Here is a 21,459-nt window from a genome sequence, read left to right on the forward strand (position 1 = left end):
ATTATTGGAATCCTTCACTCATCCTACCTTAATATCTGTCTCCAATTTTTATCTGCATCAGACAGATCAAAGCCTCCGCGCTTTGCCCAGCTGACTCCCTGCATCTCGTCCAAAACCGGAACGCATTGACACCACACGTCAGCTGCGCCTTTCATATCACCGCTACCATGCCTCCGCTCCACAGCATACCGGCCCTGACAAGCGGCTCCAAACAGGTTTTCATTACCTTCCGGTAAGACAAGCTCTTCTCTGCTAAAGTATTCTATAACTGAAATGTTTATACTAAAATCCACTTATGAAACGAGCAACGTTATTTATCAACACTGATGAGATACCAACTTATATTTAAACATTCAGGCTCATGATACCTTGTCCATTTAACTAGCTTCAGATATTAATTAGCAGCCTCTAGTTTGTTGATATCATTTATGTCTATGTGCTGAAATATATAATTCTTTTCACCATTCTGTGCTCATCTTGTATAACACTGTGGGCTACCATCCAAATTATAATTTTATGTTTCATATACATACGTTTAACCTCTTCCATTCAGGATTGTATGTTTGTTCCACTGCTGCATTTATTCAGTGTTAAAACTAACACAGGTGGCAGCAATAGGGTGAACGAACAAAAGTTTCCTGTACATGAAATCCAGCTAGTTGATATAATGGATCAACATCGTTGCCTCCATATATATATGTTGCTTCCACTTATCACATTTGCTACAAATCTAAATTTAGTTTTGTAAAAGCCCAGCAGTTGCGGTCCACATTACTAATCTTGCTCATAAACTCATATCTTTTAGATATCACAAGTTTGTGCATGACATAATACTAAGCCTATTTAAATGAACATGGACCCAGCTGGGATCAATGCCCACATGCAGAATCTAAGCCAGAGGGTTGACATATTAACAGATGGTCTCAATGCCCTCAAGGTCGAAAACGACACTCTGAAAGCTTACATTAGGGATGTAGTAGATAAAAGGGTGCCCATACTTGAACCACAGGTCAGTCCCCCTGAAAAATTTAATGGAGATAGGTCCCAATACAGAGACTTTAAAAATGCCTGTTTACTGATGTTTTCACTCAGACCCCATATGTACCCTAACAATAGAGCTAGGGTCCTTACTGTCATTTCCTATTTAAGGGGTGAGCCCCGTACCTGGGCAAACACCTATTTTGAGAATAATGATGACATATTAAACTCCCTAGAGAATTTCTTCAAAGCTATGGGTCAACTCTATGAAGACCCATATAAACAGCTTACAGCAGAAAATACAATGAGAGGTTTGAGACAAAAGAAAAGAGTAGTTGAAGACTACATTACTGAATTTAAAAAATGGGCAAAAGATACGCAATGGAACAACCTTTCGTTGAGAAATCAGTTTAGACTAGGCTTTTCTGATGGTATAAAAGGACGAACTCTCCTGATCAGAGTTACCCCCGACTCTTGAGGACTTAATGACTCTTAGTATCATGATAGATAGACGTCTCAGAGAAAGGCGGCAGGAGAGGTCCTATCATGACATCTCCACTAAGAAACAACATGTACCAACTACAACGAAAGCTTCCCCCGAAGCCATGGATATTGGTTTCCTAAAAGGGCCGCTAACATCTGAGGAGAATATCAGGAGAAGAACTAACAATCTCTGTTTATATTGTGCTTCTGAAAACCACACTGTGAGAGAATGCCCTTCCCTCCAGAAACAAAATAAGGGTAAGACTGCCATCCAACCATACTGTTGTACTACTCAGGAACAAACACTACCATATTTAAACATGTCTTTTCTTTTACAATGGGAGCATCAGCGGGACAACGCTTCAACGATAATTGACTTCGGAGCAACAGCTATGTATATTGATAGAGTTTTCACTCATATAAATAAAATACCTTTAGTGCATAAAAAGTCTCCTGTTTTCTTGAGAGGTATAGATGGCAAACCCATCACAACTGGTCCTGTAGAATACCAAACAATCCTTCTACTTGTCATCTCTCCTGATCATCACAGAGAATATATAGCATTTGATGTTATCTCCTCCCCTATATCACCTATTGTGTTAGGGATAAAGTGGCTGAGATCACATAATCCTCAAATAAACTGGTCAAATTTATCACTTACCTTTAATTCAAACTTCTGTCTTACCACTTGTTTTTCAGCTACTGTTTTACAAACCACTGAAGTTCCCCAGGTAGTCCATATCCCTGAGGTATACCAGGACTATGCAGATGTGTTTAGTAAAACAGAATCTGAAAATTTGCCTCCACATAGAAAGTACGATTGCCCTATTGAGATCTTACCGGGCTCTGAGATTCCAAGTTGGCATATCTATCCTCTATCAAACCCAGAACTCATACATCTAAAATCTTACTTAGATGAAAACTTAAAAAAAGGATTCATACGCCCCTCCACTTCTCCAGCAAGCGCTGGAATATTCTTTTTAAAGAATAAAGATGGATCCCTCAGACCAATAGTTGATTATAGGCAACTAAATAAAATTACAGTAAAAAAACGATATCCCTTGCCCCTTATTCCAGAACTTATAGAAGGCTAGAGGGGGCAAAGTTTTTTACAAAGTTACACTTAAGGGGAGCTTACAACCTCATCCGAATTAGATCTGGGGATGAATGGTTGACGGCGTTTCAAACCCGTTACGGGTTGTTCGAATACGTCGTCATGCCGTTTGGGCTGTGTAAAGCCCCTTTGACGTTTCAGCATTCTTGATGTTTTTATTGTCATTTACTTAGATGACATTTTGATCTATTCCAAATCCTACCAAGAACATGTTTCACATGTAAGACAGGTTCTCTCCAGGCTCAGAGGTAACCACTTGTATGCAAAAGCTGAAAAATGCTTATTTAACTCGCAATCCATATCATTCTTGGGGTATGAAATATCTCCATCAGGTATCCGTATGGAGAACAAAAAGATTGATGCAGTTCTCAATTGGCCCACTCCTAAGACTAAACGTCAGGTACAATCCTTCATGGGTTTTGCTAATTTTTATCGCACATTTATAAAAAAAATTCTCAAAACTGGCAATTCCTCTGACCTCCCTTACAAAAGCTAACACACCATTCAAGTGGACAGATGAAGTCAAGGTGCATTCGAGCTGTTCAAACAGAAATTCACCACAGCACCCATTCTTCATTTTCCTGACCCTAAGCTCCAGTTTATACTGGAGGTAGATGCCTCCAATTTTGCAATAGGAGCTGTATTGTCACAGAGGGAAGACATCACTAAACCTTTACATCCTGTAGCCTTCTATTCTTGCACTCTAAATACTCCTGAACAAAACTACCCCATTGGCGACAAAGAACTCTGAGCAATAAAACTATCCTTAGAACATTGGCGTCACCTATTAGAAGGCACTACTATTCCAACACTTATTTACACAGATCATAGAAACTTACAATATTTAAAATCCACTAGAACATTATCTGCTAGACAAGTTAGATGGAATCTCTTCTTTTCCCGTTTTAATTTCCTCATCACATACCGTCCTGCTGGAAAAAAAACAGAAAGCCGATGCCCTCTCTCGAATAACAACTGAGAGATCACTTCCTACAACTGACCAATCCCAAAGGACATTTTTTTTTTTTTTACAGTCGAAATGGTTCCTATACTCCAAAAGGAACAAACTAAAGATCTCACAAAACCTTTACACCTTCTACAACTCAACCCAGATGGATGTTATTGCTATAACTCAAAATTATATATACCACCATCTCTCAGAGCCACTCTACTTCGCTCTGTTCACGAATCTTGTCTAGCTGGACATCCAGGTCTTAATAAAACTCAAGAATTAGTTAAAAGGAATCATTGGTGGCCACATATGTCTACTGACATTAAGGAACATGTCCTTTCTTGTCCTGTTTGTACCATCTCCAAAAGAGATAAACATCCACCTTATGGCTTGCTCTTACCACTACCAACCCCAAAGAGACCTTGGTCTGAAATCGCATTGGATTTCATTGTGGACCTGCCAGTTTCATCAAAGAATACCACTATCTTGGTGGTAGTAGATCTTTTTATGAAGATGTGCCACTTCATTCCTTTTTCCAAACTGCCAACTGCTTTGGAGACTATACAGTTACTAGTTAAACATGTCATCAAACACCACGGACTTCCCACTTCTATACTCAGTGATCGAGGTACTCAATTTTCTAGCAAACTTTGGTATCATTTCTGTAAAACATTCTCTGTTGAAAGGAAATTAACCACTGCTTACCACCCACAATGTAACGGCCAGACGGAACGATGTAATCAATGGTTAGAACAATTCCTGAGACTTTTTTGTTCTTCTCAACAACATCTTTGGACTGAATTTTTACCAAATGCGGAGTTCTGTTATAATAACGCTATCCATTCCACTATTGGTCAAACTCCGTTTTTCGCAAATTACGGTTTTCATCCCAGTTTTCAGATACTACACTCATCTCAGAGCTTCTCACCCGTATATCTGAATTGTCTGACAATATTTCCTCTAACTTTAAATCCATAGAATCAGCTATAATCAGTGCAAAACAACTACACAAGCAATACTACGATTGTCACAAAACACCTCCTCCTGTTTACACACCAGGTGATCTTGTCTGGCTTTCCACCAAGAACCTGAGGTTAAACACAACATCAAAAAAAACTTTCTCCACTTTTTGTTGGTCCTTACCCGATTGAACGAGTTATTAACGCTAACGCTGTGCGCCTCAGGTTACCGGATACTCTTACAATCCATCAGACATTTCATGTGTCCCTCCTTAAGCCTTACAAGGACATCAGAGGCTTCTCTACTCGCAGTACACTTCCTCCGGTCTCAATCGACCCCAATTTGGAGTATGAGGTCCGCTCTATTCTGGACTCCCTTCGAAGGAGGGGCCAGTTAGAGTATCTGGTCAATTGGAAGGGTTACTCTCATGATGAGGATTCCTGGGAGCCCGCTAGTAACATCTCTGCACCACGTCTGGTTTCTCTCTTCCACCAGCGCTACCCGGATCATCCTAAATCCTGAGCCCCGGGAGTGGCTCCTTGAAGGGGGGTCCTTTCAGGTTTACTCTCATCCTTCAACAAATGTGTAGTTACTACTGTTCCTTTAAGAGCTTGAACAAGTAACATCCTCCTGCCTATTTAAGCTCTTCCTGCCCATTTCACATTGCTTAGTATTGTAGATAACTACTTAGTCTACAGTGAGCCTACTTCGTGTGAACGCTGTTCACTACTCAAGTCTTTGTTCAAATTCTACATACAGCTTTCCAGCACCTGTGTGAATGCTGTTCACAAACTACTAATTCCAACTTATACAGATTATTGGAATGCTTCACTCATCCTACCTTAATATCTGTCTCCAATTTTTATCTGCATCAGACAGATCAAAGCCTCCGCGCTTTGCCCAGCTGACTCCTTGCATCTCGTCCAAAACCGGTACGCGGTGACGTCACACGCCATCTGCGCCTTTCATATCACCGCTACCAAGCCTCCGCTCCACAGCATACCAGCCCTGACAAGCGGCTCCAAACAGGTTTTCATTACCTCCCGGTAAGACGAGCTCTTCTCTGCTAAAGTATTCTATAACTGAAATGTTTATACTAAAATCCACTTATGAAATGAGCAACGTTATTTATCAACACTGATGAGATACCAACTTATATTTAAACGTTCAGGCTCATGATACCTTGTCCATTTAACTAGCTTCAGATATTAATTAGCAGCCTCTATTTTGTTGATATCATTTATGTCTATGTGCTGAAATATATAATTCTTTTCACCATTCTGTGCTCATCTTGTATAACACTGTGGGCTACCATCCAAATTATAATTTTATGTTTCATATACATACGTTTAACCTCTTCCATTCAGGATTGTATGTTTGTTCCACTGCTGCATTTATTCAGTGTTAAAACTAACACAGGTGGCAGCAATAGGGTGAACGAACAAAAGTTTCCTGTACATCAACATTGTTGCCTCCATATATATATGTTGCTTTCACTTATCACATTTGCTACAAATCTAAATTTAGTTTTGTAAAAGTCCAGCAGTTGCGGTCCACATTACTAATCTTGCTCATAAACTCATATCACAAGTTTGTGCATGACAGTCTTACACTAACACCTAACCTTACACTACAATGAAATAAATTACATTAATTAAATACAATTAACTAAATTACAAAAACAAACACACACTAAATTACACAAAATAAAAAAAAAGTGTAAAAAAAGAAATTATCAAATATTCAAACTAATTACACCTAATCTAATAGCCCTATCGAAATAAAAAAGCCCCCCCAAAATAAAAAAAAAACCCTAGCCTAAACTAAACTGCCAATGGCCCTTAAAGGGCCTTTTGCGGGGCATTGCCCCAAAGAAATCAGCTCTTTTACCTGTAAAAAAAATGCAAACAACCCCCCAACAGTAAATTCCACCACCCACAAAAACAAACCCCCCAAATAGAAACCTATCTAAAAAACCTAAGCTCCCCATTGCCCTGAAAAGGGCATTTAGCTCTTTTTTCAGCCCAAACCCTAAGCTAAAAATAAAACCCACCCAATGAACCCTTAAAAAAACCTAACACTAACCCCCGAAGATCCACTTACAGTTTTTGAAGACCCGACATCCATCCTCAATGAAGTGGCAGAAGTCCTCAACGAAGCAGCAGAAGTCTTCATTCAGATGGCATCTTCTATCTTCATCCATCCGGCGCGGAGCGGCTCCATCTTCAATACATCCGGCACGGAGCATCTTCTTCTTCCAACGGCTCTTCTCGAAGGAAGGTTCCTTTAAGTGACGTCATCCAAGATAGCGTCCCTTGAATTCCGATTGGCTGATAGAATTCTATCAGCCAATCGGAATTAAAGGTGAAAAAATCCTATTGGCTAATGCAATCAGCCAATAGGATTGAGCTTCAATCCTATTGGCTGATCCAATCAGCCAATAGGATTGAGCTCGCATTCTATTGGCTGTTCCAATCAGAATTCAAGGGACGCCATCTTGGATGACGTCACTTAAAGTAACCTTCATTCGAGAAAAGCCGTCGGAAGAAGTGGATGTCTTGAAGATGGAGCCGCTCAGCGCCGGATGGATGAAGATAGAAGATGCCGTCTGGATGAAGACTTCTGCCCGGTTGGATGAAGACTTCGGCCTGCTTGGATGAAGACTTCTGCCGCTTCATTGAGGACTTCTGTCGCTTCATTGAGGATGGATGTCGGGTCTTCAAAAACTGTAAGTGGATCTTCGGGGGTTAGTGTTAGTTTTTTTTAAGGGTTTATTGGGTGGGTTTTATTTTTAGCTTAGGGTTTGGACTGAAAAAGAGCTAAATGCCCTTTTAAGGGCAATGCCCATCCAAGAGCTAAATGCCCTTTTCAGGGCAATGGGGAGCTTACGTTTTTTAGATAGGTTTTTATTTGGGGGTTTGGTTGTGTGGGTGGTGGGTTTTACTGTTGGGGGGTTGTTTGTATTATTTTTTTACAGGTAAAAGAGCTGATTTCATTGGGGCAATGCCCTGCAAAAGGCCCTTTAAGGGCTATTGGCAGTTTAGTGTAGGCTAGGGTTTTTTTTATTGGGGGGGGGGGCTTTTTTATTTTGATAGGGCTATTAGATTAGGTGTTATTAGTTTAAATATTTGATAATTTATTTTTTTATTTTGTGTAATTTAGTGTTTAGTTTTTTTGTAATTTAGTTAATTGTATTTAATTGATGTAATGTATTTAATTGTAGTGTAAGGTTAGGTGTTAGTGTAAGATCGGTTAGGTTTTATTTTACAGGTAAATTTGTATTTATTTTAGCTAGGTAGTTAGTAAATAGTTAATAACTATTTACTAACTAGTCTACCTAGTTAAAATAAATACAAACTTAGCTGTGAAATAAAAATAAAACCTAAGATAGCTACAATGTAACTACTAGTTATATTGTATCTAGCTTAGGGTTTATTTTACAGGTAAGTTTGTATTTAGTTTTAAATAGGAATTATTTAGTTATTAATAGTAGCAGGTTTTATTTAGATTTTTTTACATTACATCAAAGTTAGGGGGTTTTAGGGTTAGGGTTACTTAGGGTTAGGGGTTAATAACTTTAGTATAGTGTCGGCGACGTTGGTTGCAGAAGATTAGGAGTTAATAACTGTAATGTAGGTGGCAGCGATGTCAGGGGACGGCAGATCAGGGGTTAATAAGTGTAGGTAGGTGGCGGCAACATTGGGGCGGCAGATTAGGGGTTAATAAGTGTAGGTAGGTGGCGGGGATGCTAGGGGTGGCAGATTAGGGGTTAAAAAGTGTAATGTAGGTGTCTGCGACATTGAGAGCGGCAGATTAGGGGTTAATTAGTGTACTGTAGGTGTTGGCGATGTCAGGGGCGGCAGATTAGGGGTTAATAAGTGTAATGTAGGTGTCGGCGATGCCGGGGGCAGCAGATTAGGGGTGTTTAGACTCGGGGTTTATGTTAGGGTGTTAGGTGTAAACATAACTTTTTCTTTCCCCATAGGAATCAATGGGGCTGCGTTACGGAGCTTTACGCTCCTTTATTGCAGGTGTTAGTTTTTTTTTTCAGCCGGCTCTCCCCATTGATGTCTATGGGGAAATCGTGCACGAACACGTACAACTAGCTCAAAGCTGCGCTGGTATTGGAGTGCGGTATGGAGCTCAATTTTTCTCAATGCTCACTTATTGCCTGCTAACGCCGGGTTTTTGAAAACCTGTAATAGCAGCGCTATAGGGAGGTGAGCGGTGGAAATAACTTGCAAGTTAGCACCGAGCCGCTCTTACCGCAAAACTCATAATCTAGCCGTATGTTAGCAAAACCTGCATTGTTTTGCAGTTTGATAAGATGCTAGAATTAATATAACATATTATGGTAACAAATATGCATTTTAAATAGACATCAGTTGTATCTGAATTTATTGTGGGCAGGGATTTAGATGTGAGATATACTCTTACGAAAAAAAATATTAGAACAATTTCAGTGTTAATTTCAATATTTTTTAAATCAAATTTTAAATTTATTATTTAAATGATACATTTGACAAGTCACCTCTAATATCCAATATATAGAAATGTATCCTGACAACATGATGGAATGTTCAGCAATAATTCAACATGAATTTAGGATAAACAAATGCTGTATACTGTATATGTGTGCTCTTTCCTACTTACTAGTAACCATACATCAGTCTAGCAGTCTGTGATTGAAAAAAATATGTCTTCCTACCTAATTACGCTTTAGGTTTATGCAGCAAAGCGTTACTTATTCCATTGAACTGTCAGGAAGGAACTCTTGCTTAGTGCGTATTATGCAGACTGGATTATGAATAACCTACATTGAATAAGATGTTGTATCTAATGTGTTTTAGAAGGCAGTTGACTTAATAAACATTATTCTATAGGAGATCTGCATCACACATACACCTGAATATTTACATGTTGTAATCCAGCATTAGAACAGAATTGGACTGAAGTTGCAGTCGTTTCAGAGGTTGTGCAGGTGGGGTGAAGTTTTGTGTCAGGGTGGATTGTTCCAAATTTGTTATGATAAATCAAGACAAACGTAGAGAGAGAAAAAAAAAAAGAGAGTTCCAAAATCAGGACAGTCTTGCAAATGTCTGGACAGTTTAGAGGTCTGATATCATGTTATTTAGATAGTGTTTTATAGATAAAGTAGAACAATGTTTTAGAGCTTGTTCTTAGAACAATTATAATAAACTGAAATAAGTAAATAATATTGCTATGTTTCTGTTTATTGTAAGTTTCAGATTTTGTGTATGTTTTTACCAAACTTATCAGGCCAGGTTTTTATAAGATTGTCAATAATCTCACCAATTACACAGTACTTTGTGCAATATATTCATGCAAGGGTCATACTATAAACAAAGGAACTTCTTCTAAATTGAGCCATTTTAGAGTTACAGATAGATTGCTCTATATACTAAAACTATATATATATATCCATTGCAGGCTTTGCTTACTAAGGTATGTCACTAACCATTGAGTGCATTAAGCACATTTTTACAAAGCAATAACTTGCCCAGTATACATAAAGCAGATTCTGACCTGATCCATTTCCAGATACCAGATATTAAAAACAATATGGCAATGACTAAGGTATGACAATTTCTCTGTATTTGCAGACCAGTGATACACGGTACACTGTCTGAGGTATTTTCTCCCAGTCACTGAAGTTGCATTGACAGTGCAGGTTCACCATTCCTAATCCAAACAAAAATACCAGACACTTAAAGGGACAGTCTACTTGAAGTTTTTTATTGTTTAAAAAGATATATAATCCCTTTATTACCAGCCCAGTTTTGCATAACTAACACTGTTATATTAATACACTTTTTACCTGTGTGATTACCTTGTTTCTAAGCCACTGCAAACTGCCCCCTTATCTCAGTTCTTTTGACAGACTTGCATGTTAGTAAATCAGTGCTGACCCTTAAATAACTGCACATGAGTGAGCACAATGTTATTTAGAGGTCACACCTGAGCTATCAGTGTCTAACTGTGAAAGACTATCAAAAATTAATTGGGATAAGAGGCAGTTCAATGGCATAGAAATCAGTTTATGAGCCTACCTAGGTTTAGCTTTCAACAAAGAATGTCAAGAGAACAAAGCAAATTTGATGATAAAAGTAAATACGAAAGTTGTTTAAAGTTGCATGCCCTATCTGAATCACCCAAGTTTTATTTTGACTAGACTGTCCCTTTAAATTTTCATTTTTTCACATCTACATTTTAAAGGTCTCATATGCCTTTTTGCATTGTAAATATGGTCCAGAAACAAGGGTCAGTGTGCATCTACATCTCTATGTGGTCCTGGCAGCCAATGAGGGCAAAACAAATTATTGTCTTATGTGTTACTGGCATGGCCGGATTTATAATTAGACATAGTACCATGTGCCTGAATAGAGGTGTGCCTGTACCTGCCTATTATAACTACCAGTCATCTTAAACTTACCTTCCTGGAACCACCATAGTGAGAGCTGGTAAAAAATGGTAACAGCTGGTTCCCATTCAGCTCAAGGACCTCTGATGTGAGAGCTAGCTGCTTCCTGCGCTTTCTATCATTTGTTAATAGCAGCTATGAGTCTACTCTGACATCACAGATGATTTAGGTGGATGGGAACTAGCTGCTACCCACGATATGGGGGTGTCATGTAGGTAACTGTAAGCACATTATTATTTATGTTGTAATAGGATCTGCACCAAATTATAGAAGTTATTATATGTTAAATGATATTATATGATTTTTTTGTAGCCCCCACAAATAAAAGTCTGTAACTATAAGCACAGCTGTGTTTCTAGTTGGTAATGTGTCTGTATAATGTAATATATAAAAATAATTGATGTTCTAATGGACTCCGCACCATATTATTGATGCTGTTATATGTTAAAGAATATATGATTTTTTGTAGCCCCTGCGAAAAGAAGTCTGTAACTATAAGCACAGCTGTATTTCTAGTTGGTATGGTAAATGGAGGGGGGCGGAGGGAGAGGGGGATCATACTGAGGGATGGGATAAGATGGTGGGACATCGATCTGGGAGGGGGAGGGTGGTAAATTATGTGGGGGGCAGCTACACTACAGAATTTTTTTTTTTTTTTTTTTAAATGTATTCACTAAAGTTGACAAATTTGGGAAAACTGGGTACGGGACAGCTGCCAGTACCTAAGATGGTGGTAAATAGGTAGAGGGGGAGGGTAGAGAGCTGTTTGGGGAGGAGGATCAGAGAGGTTGGGGGGATATCCTATACTGCAGAAAATATATTTTAAAAAAAAGCCTTTTATTTTAGTACTGGCAGACTTTCTGCCAGTACCTAAGATGGGGTGATCATTGTGGGGTGGGGGAGGGAAGAGAGCTGTTTGAGAGGGATTAGGTAGGGATCAGGAGGCGGGATGTGTCAGGTGGGAGGGTAATTTATACACTAAAGCTACAATTAACCCTACAAGCTACGTAATTAACCCCTTCACTGCTGGGCATAATGCAAATGTGGTGTGCAGCTGCATATAGCGGCCTTCTAATTACCAAAGAGTAATGCCAAATCCATATATGTCTGCTATTTCTGAACAAAGCGGGATCCCAGTGAAGCATTTACAACAATTTGTAAGTAACCTAAAGATTGTGAAAAAGTTAACAATTTTTTGTATTTGATCTGGCTGTGAAATGGTGGCATGAAATATACCAAAATGGGCTTAGATCAATATTTTGGGTTGTCTACAAAAAAAAAATACAAAAAAAATTGATAGGTAAACATAAAAAAGGCTCTATTTCTCTTTAAATGTAGTGATGGCAAAAATGCTTAAAATGCTTAAAATGCTCTGGTCTTTTGGGGAAGTTTTTGTCTGAAATGCCCGGGTCCTTAAGGGGTTAAGGTCGCCGGCACAGTGGTGAACGGGGAGTATGAGGGGCACTTCAGATTTTGGTGTCTCCATGCACCTGGGCTGTAAATCCGGCCCTGGTTACAAGTCCTTATGGTTGTGTTAAAACATTACTGTGTGTGTGTTACATGAAACCACTGAGTTAAAATCTCTTTCTAGATTTTTTTTAATTTTTTTTTTTAGTGTCAGCATTACTACACAGTGTGTGTGGTACTTTGAGCCAAAGAGGTAAAATCACTAAAGTGTCCCCTCTTTTCAAGGGACTTACAAACTATTCCTAGTTGTTAAAAATACATATATGGTGTGGTCTATGTGCTTTTGGGTGGGAGAATTATGTGAGTCAACCTACTATCTATGCCCAGTCACCTAGCTTTTTTAGCTATACCTACAGGTTTTGTATGTTTCCATTTTGTTTTTTCAAAAAGTATATGTTTTAATATTCTGTACTAATGTGACATTGATAAGATAGGTATGCTATAGTACCGTTTTGAACCAAAAGATCTCATTATGGTACAGATTGTGAATAGCTTGCACACCAGTTGAGGCTATAAAATACATATAATCCTGTATGTAATCAAGTATACATGACTAAGGGCCTATTGCAGGCTTGAAACATTGCTGTTCTTTTCCTATGGACCTAACAAAGAGATAATAAAGATACCTTTCATGAATTGGAGGCTGGAATCTATATGTTTATTCATAATTCCACATCATGCCAAAGCCCACCCTGAATTTGTGGATGCACCACAAAGCCTTAAAAGCTACAAATGCAGCTTGTTAAATTCCCCTCAATCAATGTATTTCTAAAACATATATCCAGCAGCGATAGGAATTGACTTTCTTTGGCATTTGTGATTTCTTCCAAATTCATTGTGAATGTAGAAAGTATATTGATGTCAACAAATGTAAAACTACCCATTTCTCAATAACCATCAACAAGCTGGCATATAGTCAAACTTGTAAAAAAACATATATTTTATTCATATTTTCCAATGTTTAGAATCTGTAGGCCAATGTTTAAAGGGACACAAGTCAAAATTAAACTTTCATGATTCAGATAGGACATTCAATTTTAAACATCTTTCCAATTTACTTCCATTAACAAAAAGTACACAGTCATTTTATATTTACACTTTTTGAGTCACCAACTCCTACTGAGCATGTGCAAGAATTAACAGAAAATACATATATGCATTTGTGATTGGCTGATGGCTGTCACAGGATACAGTGGTAATAGACATAACTTTGAAATTTATCAGAAAAAAATCTACAAATTCATTTGATGTTCAGACTAAGGGCCTGAAATTCAAAATCTCGCGCTAAGGCGAGATTATAGAAACACAAATTTTGTCTTGAAATATGTTTATGTTCTTATATATTTATTTAAAACAGAGACTCTTACATTACAATACCAGGTCTAAAAAAATCCCAAAGATTTTATGTGATTTCTCTCCATGACAGTGAGATTTGAATACCAGACCCTAAGTGTTTTTGCTTTTATTATCATGCATTTGTTGATTATGCAACTCTACTATATTTACTGGTCCTTTAAGGCTACAAAGATGTGCAAGAGAAAGATGCAGGTATCTGGGCTTACTTGATTCTGTAAGTAGGAAATCATTTATCCAAACTGCTTGGGACCAGAAACAGTTTGGATTTTGAAATATTGGTATCTTTATAAAATGGGACAGTTTGGAGAGGGCATGGGACCAAGTGTAAACAACAATATCTTATGTTATTTAGGTAATATTTACATGTCATAATACAGATTATACATGCAATGTAAAGGTAGTTTTATATCATTTCTAATACTTCTTGTATCCATAGTAATATTAGAAACTGTATTTTTTATAAATATTTTTAATTATTGATTAAAAAGTTTGGACTTCAGAATAAGTTTGGATTTTGGAATTCCAGATTTGGGAATATGTACCTATAATATAAAGCTCTTGTTGGAATGATCTAAAAGCAGGTTTTATTCTAAATTCACCTTTAGTTTGTGTGTCTCACAAAAGGGCGTTCACTGCATTTAGGTATGTGAAAGAGATGCACATATTTATATAATTGTAATTTTAAAAAAACACTTCATATACTTTATATATATATATATATATATATATATATATATATATTTATATTCATGCTGTTCAAAGCATATTATTGTTTTCCTTATTGTAAAATTAGTTTTTTCCTCTTCTAGTGGGCTGAACAGGAGCGTTCCATTGGTGTAGCTGAAAGTTCTCTGTGAGGTCTAGCATATTCTCTAAACAATTTCTTCCAGCAGATCTCGCTGTTTTTTGCTTGCAAACTAAAAGTTTGCTAAATTCTAACAAAATAAACACTGATTCTATACACAAAAAATAGAGTAAACTGATTTGTATTGACTGCACTATATAATTTCTAAAGAATGCTTAAAAGGACATGAAACCCCAAAATAGTTTTTCATTATTCAGATAGAGAATTCAATTTTTAAAAAAATTCCAATTTAATTCTATTATCAAATTTGCTTTGTTCTCATGGTATCCTTTGTTGAATATATAGGTAGGTAGCGTGCAAACATTTGAAGCACCACATAACAGGAAATAGTGCTTCTATCTGGTGCTCTTGCTAATGTATAATATTGTAAAAAAAACTGCTGTCATATAGTGCTGCAGACACATGCACACTCTGGAGCTTACATACCTGCTTTTCAACAAAGAATAACAAGAGAATTAAGAACATTTGATAATAGAAGTAAATTGGAAAGTTGTTTAAAATGATATCTTCTATCTGAATCTGAAATTTTAGGTTTTATGTCCCTTTAAAGCTACGTGCTAACTTAGTTCTCAGCGACATTTCCCTTTCCAGAGAACTCCATTACTTTCTTTGTGGACAATCCCTTTTTTTAGAGGATTCTCTGAGGGCAGCCCCTGTGAGTATTAGTAAGAATTTTCAGATTTATTCTTCTGAATGTTACATAATCGAGCCTTAAATCTCTTAAAATATCTTCAATTGTAATCCTAATGACTCCGCAAATAAAGGTGCAGGAAGTGTCATGCTAATATGTGTTATTTTTTGGGGGAATATATATATTGCTACTTTTTTGTTATTCCTATTTATAACACATTTTATAACAGGATCTTGCTTTTAAATGTAATGTATTTATAGTATTGTTATAGAGAATAAATAAAAATGACAATTTAATTTTAAACCCATACGTCACCCTCAATATTAATAGTTAATCGTTGCACCAAAACATAGATACAAAACTTTTATTATCTAGTGCACCACTGCCATCTACTGATCCTACAATGAAACAACATTTAATAGAAACAATGTATCATTTTAATGAGTATAATGTGCAAATTACAGCATATCTGAAAAGCGCCTGTAACAATAATGTTAAACAGTAATAGTTTCACAATGAAACAGAACTACAGAAGGGAGTTTTGCATTGAGCTATAGCTCTGCCTCAGGCTAATTACATCATGCATTAGAACTGTGCTGTCAGTTGTGGTAACAGTGTTGTTGATTCTAAGGGGCTGATTTATCATGTTTCTGGTGGACATGATCCGCTATAGCGATCATGTCCACCAGACATCGATAAATGCCAACAGTATACGTTGTCGGCATTTATCAATGCGCAAGCAGTTCTGGTGAACTGCTTGTGCAATGCTGCCCCTGCAGATTTGCGGCTAATCAGCTGTTAGCAGGGGGTGTCAATCATATGCGATCGTGCGGATTGCTGTCCTCCGCATCAGAGGCGGCATACGAGTTAAGAGCTTGAAACAGATATATTTGGCCCCTATATATATATATATATATATATATATATATATATATACAGATATAAATCGGCCCCTATATATCTTTATTAGCGTGTTATATAGCCGTATGCAATAGGGTTTAATAAATAAAAACATGCAGTATTACTCTTAGTACAAACACGCATTTGTATGTGGTATTTCAGTCACACCTTGTAAGATCTTGCACCTCTCCTCATACAATAACATTAAATAATAAAACTAGCACATTCCTGCAATGTCATCTTTTTATGCCACTGAATTCTCAATAAAGGGACAGGAAACTCCAAATACTTCATTCATGATTCAGATACATAGTAACATAGTAGATGAGGTTGAAAAAAGACAGAAGTCCATCGAGTTCAATTTATACAAATATACAGTAAAATACTTTCAAAAAGCTCCAGTTAATCTTAAATAACCCCACTAAAAGGTGACTAATTTAATCCAAGCAATCATATCCATGAATTCTGTTTCTAGACAGAAATGTATCCAAACAATTTTTAAATGTATCTGGTATTAGCATTCACTACCTCCTTTGGTAATGAGTTCCACAATTATATTGCTCTTACAGTGAAAAAAACGTTTCCATTGCAGGAGATTAACTCTCCTTTCCTCCAACCTTAAATTGTGACCTCTATTCTTGAAATAAATATAGCTTCTGCCATCTCTGTATATGGGCCTTGAATATATTTATATAAAGTAATCATGTCACCTCTCAAGCGCCTTTTTCTCTAAAGAAAATAGACCCAGTTTGGCTAGCCTCTCCTCATAGCTTAAATTCTCAATTCCCCTTATTAGCTTTGTGACCCTTCTTTGAACTTTTTCTAGCTCTGCCGTATTTTTTTTTGCGATCGGTCCCCAAAACTGCACTCCATACTCAAGGTGAAGTCTTACCAGGGATTTATATAGTGACTGAATTATACTTTCCTCCCTTGAATCAATGCCTCTTTTAATACATGCTAGTATCTTATTAGCCTTTGAAGCCGCTGCCCTGCATTGTGCACCCATCTTTAGCTTGTTATCTATTACTACTCCCAAATCCCTTTCCTCTGTTTCACTTGTCCCATTTAATAAAATAAATTGCCTGCTTATTTTTACTTCCAAAATGTAGATCCTTGCATTTTCCCGTATTCAATTTCATTTTCCATTTAGCTGCCCATACTTCAAATTTTTGCAGATCCCTTTGTAACGAAAGTTCATCCTGCTCTGGCCTAATGACCTTACTTACCTTAGTATCATTTGCAAAAATAGAGATGTCGCTACTTAATCCTAGCTCCAAGTCATTTATAAAAATATTAAAAAGAACAGGGCCCAGCACTGATCCCTGGGGGACTCCACTGATTTCCTTTGTCCAATTTGAGTATGATCCATTCACTACTACTCGTTGCTCCCAATCTTTTATCCAGTTATTTATCCATAAACTAACATTTTCAGCTATTCCCAATCTCTTCATTTTGTGCATTAATCTCTCATGTGGCACTGTATCAAACGCCTTTGCAAAATCTAAGTATATCACATCAACTGATTCCCCTTTATCTATATTTTTCCTTACTTCCTCGTAGAATCTAATTAGATTAAATTGACATGATCTATTTCTCATAAAACTGTGCTGATTTTAACTCATAATCTTGTTTACACGAAAATGCTCATCAATATAATCCCTTATAATAGATAGAACATACAATTGTAATACATTTTCAAATGTACTTCTATTATCAGATTTGCTTTATTCTCCTGTTATCCTTTGCTGAAGGAGCAGCATTTCACTACTGAAAGCTAGCTGAACACATCTAGTTATCCAATCACAAGAGACTAATGTATGCAGACACCAATCACCAAACAGCTCCCACTAGTGTGGGCTATGTGCATATTCTTTTTCAACAATGGATACCAAGAGAACAAAGCACATTTGAAAATAGAAGTGATTTTAAAAGTGTAATAAAATGCCATGCTCTATCTGAATCATGCAAGCTTAATTTGGACTTTCCGATCCCTTTAATCCCTTTTTTAGTGACCCTGTTATAAAGTGTTTTGACAATTTGACAGATGACTTTTTTCCAACTTCTTGTTCTTTGGGTGATGCTAATATATTTAAGCTTTTTACAATGATGTGTAACAAGTGTAACATATAGGCATAGGGGCCAAAATATAGGCATAGGGGCCAATTTATCAACCCTCTGTCGGACATGATCCGATCAGCGGATCATGTCCGACAGACATTTCTGAATGCGGAGAGCAATACGCTCTCCGCATTCAGCATTGAACTAGCAGCTCTTGTGAACTGCTCGTGCAACGCCGCCCCCTGCAGATTCGGGTTGATTTCCTGCAATGTCTGTCCCCCTCCTCAGAGCAGGTGGACAGGTTATGGAAAAGCGGTCTTTTGACCGCTGCTTCATAACTAGTGTTTATGGCGAGCCTGAAACACAGGCCTTCAAGCTCCATACGGAGCTTCATAAATGGGCCCCATATTGTTAACACATATGTATGTGTTATCTGCCATCATTTGATGAGCTATTATATTCAGATTGAGCAACACTATAGTAGAATAAATTCAATTTTGATCATTTTTTAAAGACTGCTTTTGTTTGCTGCCATCTAAAGGTGAATATGTGGTATTACATGTAGTAAATTTTATTTCAGTCATCAGCAACATACTTAATTGTGGCTGATGTTTCTGCCTACAATTAATGGGACAGTTTACTGTAAAATTGTTTTCCCTTTAATGTGTTTCCAATGACTTGTTAAACCAGCTGCAGAGTAAAAAATATATGGTAGATTGTAAATGTATGTTTATTTTTGTATATGAAATAGTTGTTTCTGTTAATTGAAACCACACAGTACACTTCCCCTTTAAAGGCATGTTAGTAATATAGCGTATGTCAGCAGTTAAGCGCTGCATTGCAGGGGAAATATTTTAAAATAATTAAATATTGTATTTTTGTAAGTACATTTTACACAATGTTGCAGATTTGTGCCGCCACCTTTTCTATAGCCAATTAGGGCCGAGTATAAATAAGCTTGTGCTATAATCTAACCAGTTACTGTGTAACATAAATGTCACCATACTTAAAGGGACATACAAGTGCAAACCAAATGGCTCTAATGTGTTAGAGCTATAATTATTGCACTGTTGCTTGCTTATAACATTGTCTAACCCATGCAAAATGGTACTGTATGTTTTGATTTGTTATTCAACAAGCACAGGGGTACTGTTTTGTAATGATTTGTTATTCAACAAGCAAAGGGGTACTGTTTTGTAATGATTTGTTATTCAACAAGCAAGGGGTACTGTTTTGTAATGATTTGTTATTCAACAAGCAAAGGGGTACTGTTTTGTAATGATTTGTTATTCAACAAGCAAAGGGGTACTGTTTTGTAATGATTTGTTATTCAACAAGCAAAGGGGTACTGTTTTGTAATGATTTGTTATTCAACAAGCAAAGGGGTACTGTTTTGTAATGATTTTTTATTCAACAAGCAAAGGGGTACTGTTTTGTAATGATTTGTTATTCAACAAGCAAAGGGGTACTGTTTTGTAATGATTTGTTATTCAACAAGCAAAGGGGTACTGTTTTGTAATGATTTGTTATTCAACAAGCAAAGGGGTACTGTTTTGTAATGATTTGTTATTCAACAAGCAAAGGGGTACTGTTTAGTAATGATTTGTTATTCAACAAGCAAAGGGGTACTGTTTTGTAATGATTTGTTATTCAACAAGCAAAGGGGTACTGTTTTGTAATGATTTGTTATTCAACAAGCAAAGGGGTACTGTTTTGTAATGATTTGTTATTCAACAAGCAAAGGGGTACTGTTTTGTAATGATTTGTTATTCAACAAGCTGGCTTAGGGGGAAGGCAAATGGTTTTAAAAATATATTTAAACCGATAGGAAAGTAAAAATTAAATGGGAATGGTTTAGATAGAGCATGTAATTTTAAGACACTTTTAACTTTACTTCTATTTGCAACTTTATAATGTTCGCTTGGTATCCTTTGTTGAAAAAGAATATGTACATATCCTACACTACTGGGAGCTAGCTGGCGATTGGCTGCTGCACACATTTGTCTCTTGTTATTAACTGACTACATATGCTCAGCTAGCTTCTAGTAGTGCACTTCTGCTCCTTCAGCAAAGGATACCAAGAGAAGTAAATTGGAAAGTTGTCTAAAATTGTATGTTCTATCTAAATCATGAAATAAAAAGTTTCATGTCCCTTTAAATAATGCACTTTAGTTTTGGTTACAAGGATTAATCTCAAGCACAGTCATTAAGGTGCAGTGCAATATTGTTTTATGTTAACTATCCCTTTAAATCTGTACTCTACATTGGAATTTGGGAAACTAGTGTATTCTTATGTATTTGCCTATTAGTTTGCCTTTTTACAGTCATTTTTCCTCTTTGCAGTTCAGTATCACCGTTCAGTATTGAGAGCACAAGGCGTCAGAGAAGTTCAGAATCTCCAGACTCCCGAAGACGAAGAATACATAGGTGTGATTTTGAAGGCTGCAACAAGGTCTACACAAAAAGTTCTCACCTGAAGGCACACAGAAGAACGCACACAGGTAAGGCTAAACCATACTCTTGCCTACATTATTCCTTTATGTAGGAAGATAGATTTATCTTTAAGTATTATCCCAGTTGCTCTGATTTGCATTAAAAGCGGGGAGTGCCAAAAATAAACTTGTATTACAAATAAATACAATAGCAAAGTACTCTTATAAAAGGGTTCATTTATTAAAAAAATGCATCTTTTAGTTTCAGTTCTGTAGAAACACATTTTCTATCGTGTAGATTAAACAGGTTAAAATATTTTTTGCTTAGATCAAAGACAATTGAAGGCACAGGTATTCAGTAACGCTAGCATGAAGTTCATGTGGTTGTAACACTAATACTGCTGTTTGGATGTTCATTGACTAATAAGGACAAACACTGCTGTATTGGTTGACAGAAACATGACTCCAAATGCAAGGCAACCAGAATTAGATTTATTATTAAGCACAGAAAAATGATTATACATTTTATATGCAACACAGAGAAATGTGACTTTCATTGAAATATTATTTGTATGACTATCTCATTTAATTCCAATAATTATCAGTTTAACTCTGTTTTTTGATGCATCCTTTTACCCGTTCATGGGCCAGATTACTAGTGGAGCGCAAAATATTGCTTACACAAACTCGATATTTGTGCCCCACTAAGTAGTAACTAAGTACAAGTTAACTGCAATGCGAACGCAATGAGCAGCAAATTTAAATATATATAGAATTATGTATTTATATTTGCATATAAGCATATATATATATATATATAT

The 21,459-nt window shown here is 36.8% G+C and overlaps 1 protein-coding gene across 1 annotated transcript in view; it reads left to right on the forward strand.

The window, feature by feature from the left end:
• The window catches only part of KLF12 (KLF transcription factor 12), a 451,426-nt gene that overhangs the window by 337,589 nt on the left and 92,378 nt on the right, over window positions 1-21,459 (forward strand). The window contains exon 5 of the mRNA XM_053707926.1: window positions 20,550-20,707. Within this exon, the coding sequence (XP_053563901.1) occupies window positions 20,550-20,707 (158 nt within the window). The remainder of the gene's footprint in view (window positions 1-20,549; window positions 20,708-21,459) is intronic.

The sequence above is a fragment of the Bombina bombina genome, chromosome 3, assembly GCF_027579735.1.
Source record: "Bombina bombina isolate aBomBom1 chromosome 3, aBomBom1.pri, whole genome shotgun sequence".
Lineage (NCBI taxonomy): Eukaryota > Metazoa > Chordata > Amphibia > Anura > Bombinatoridae > Bombina > Bombina bombina.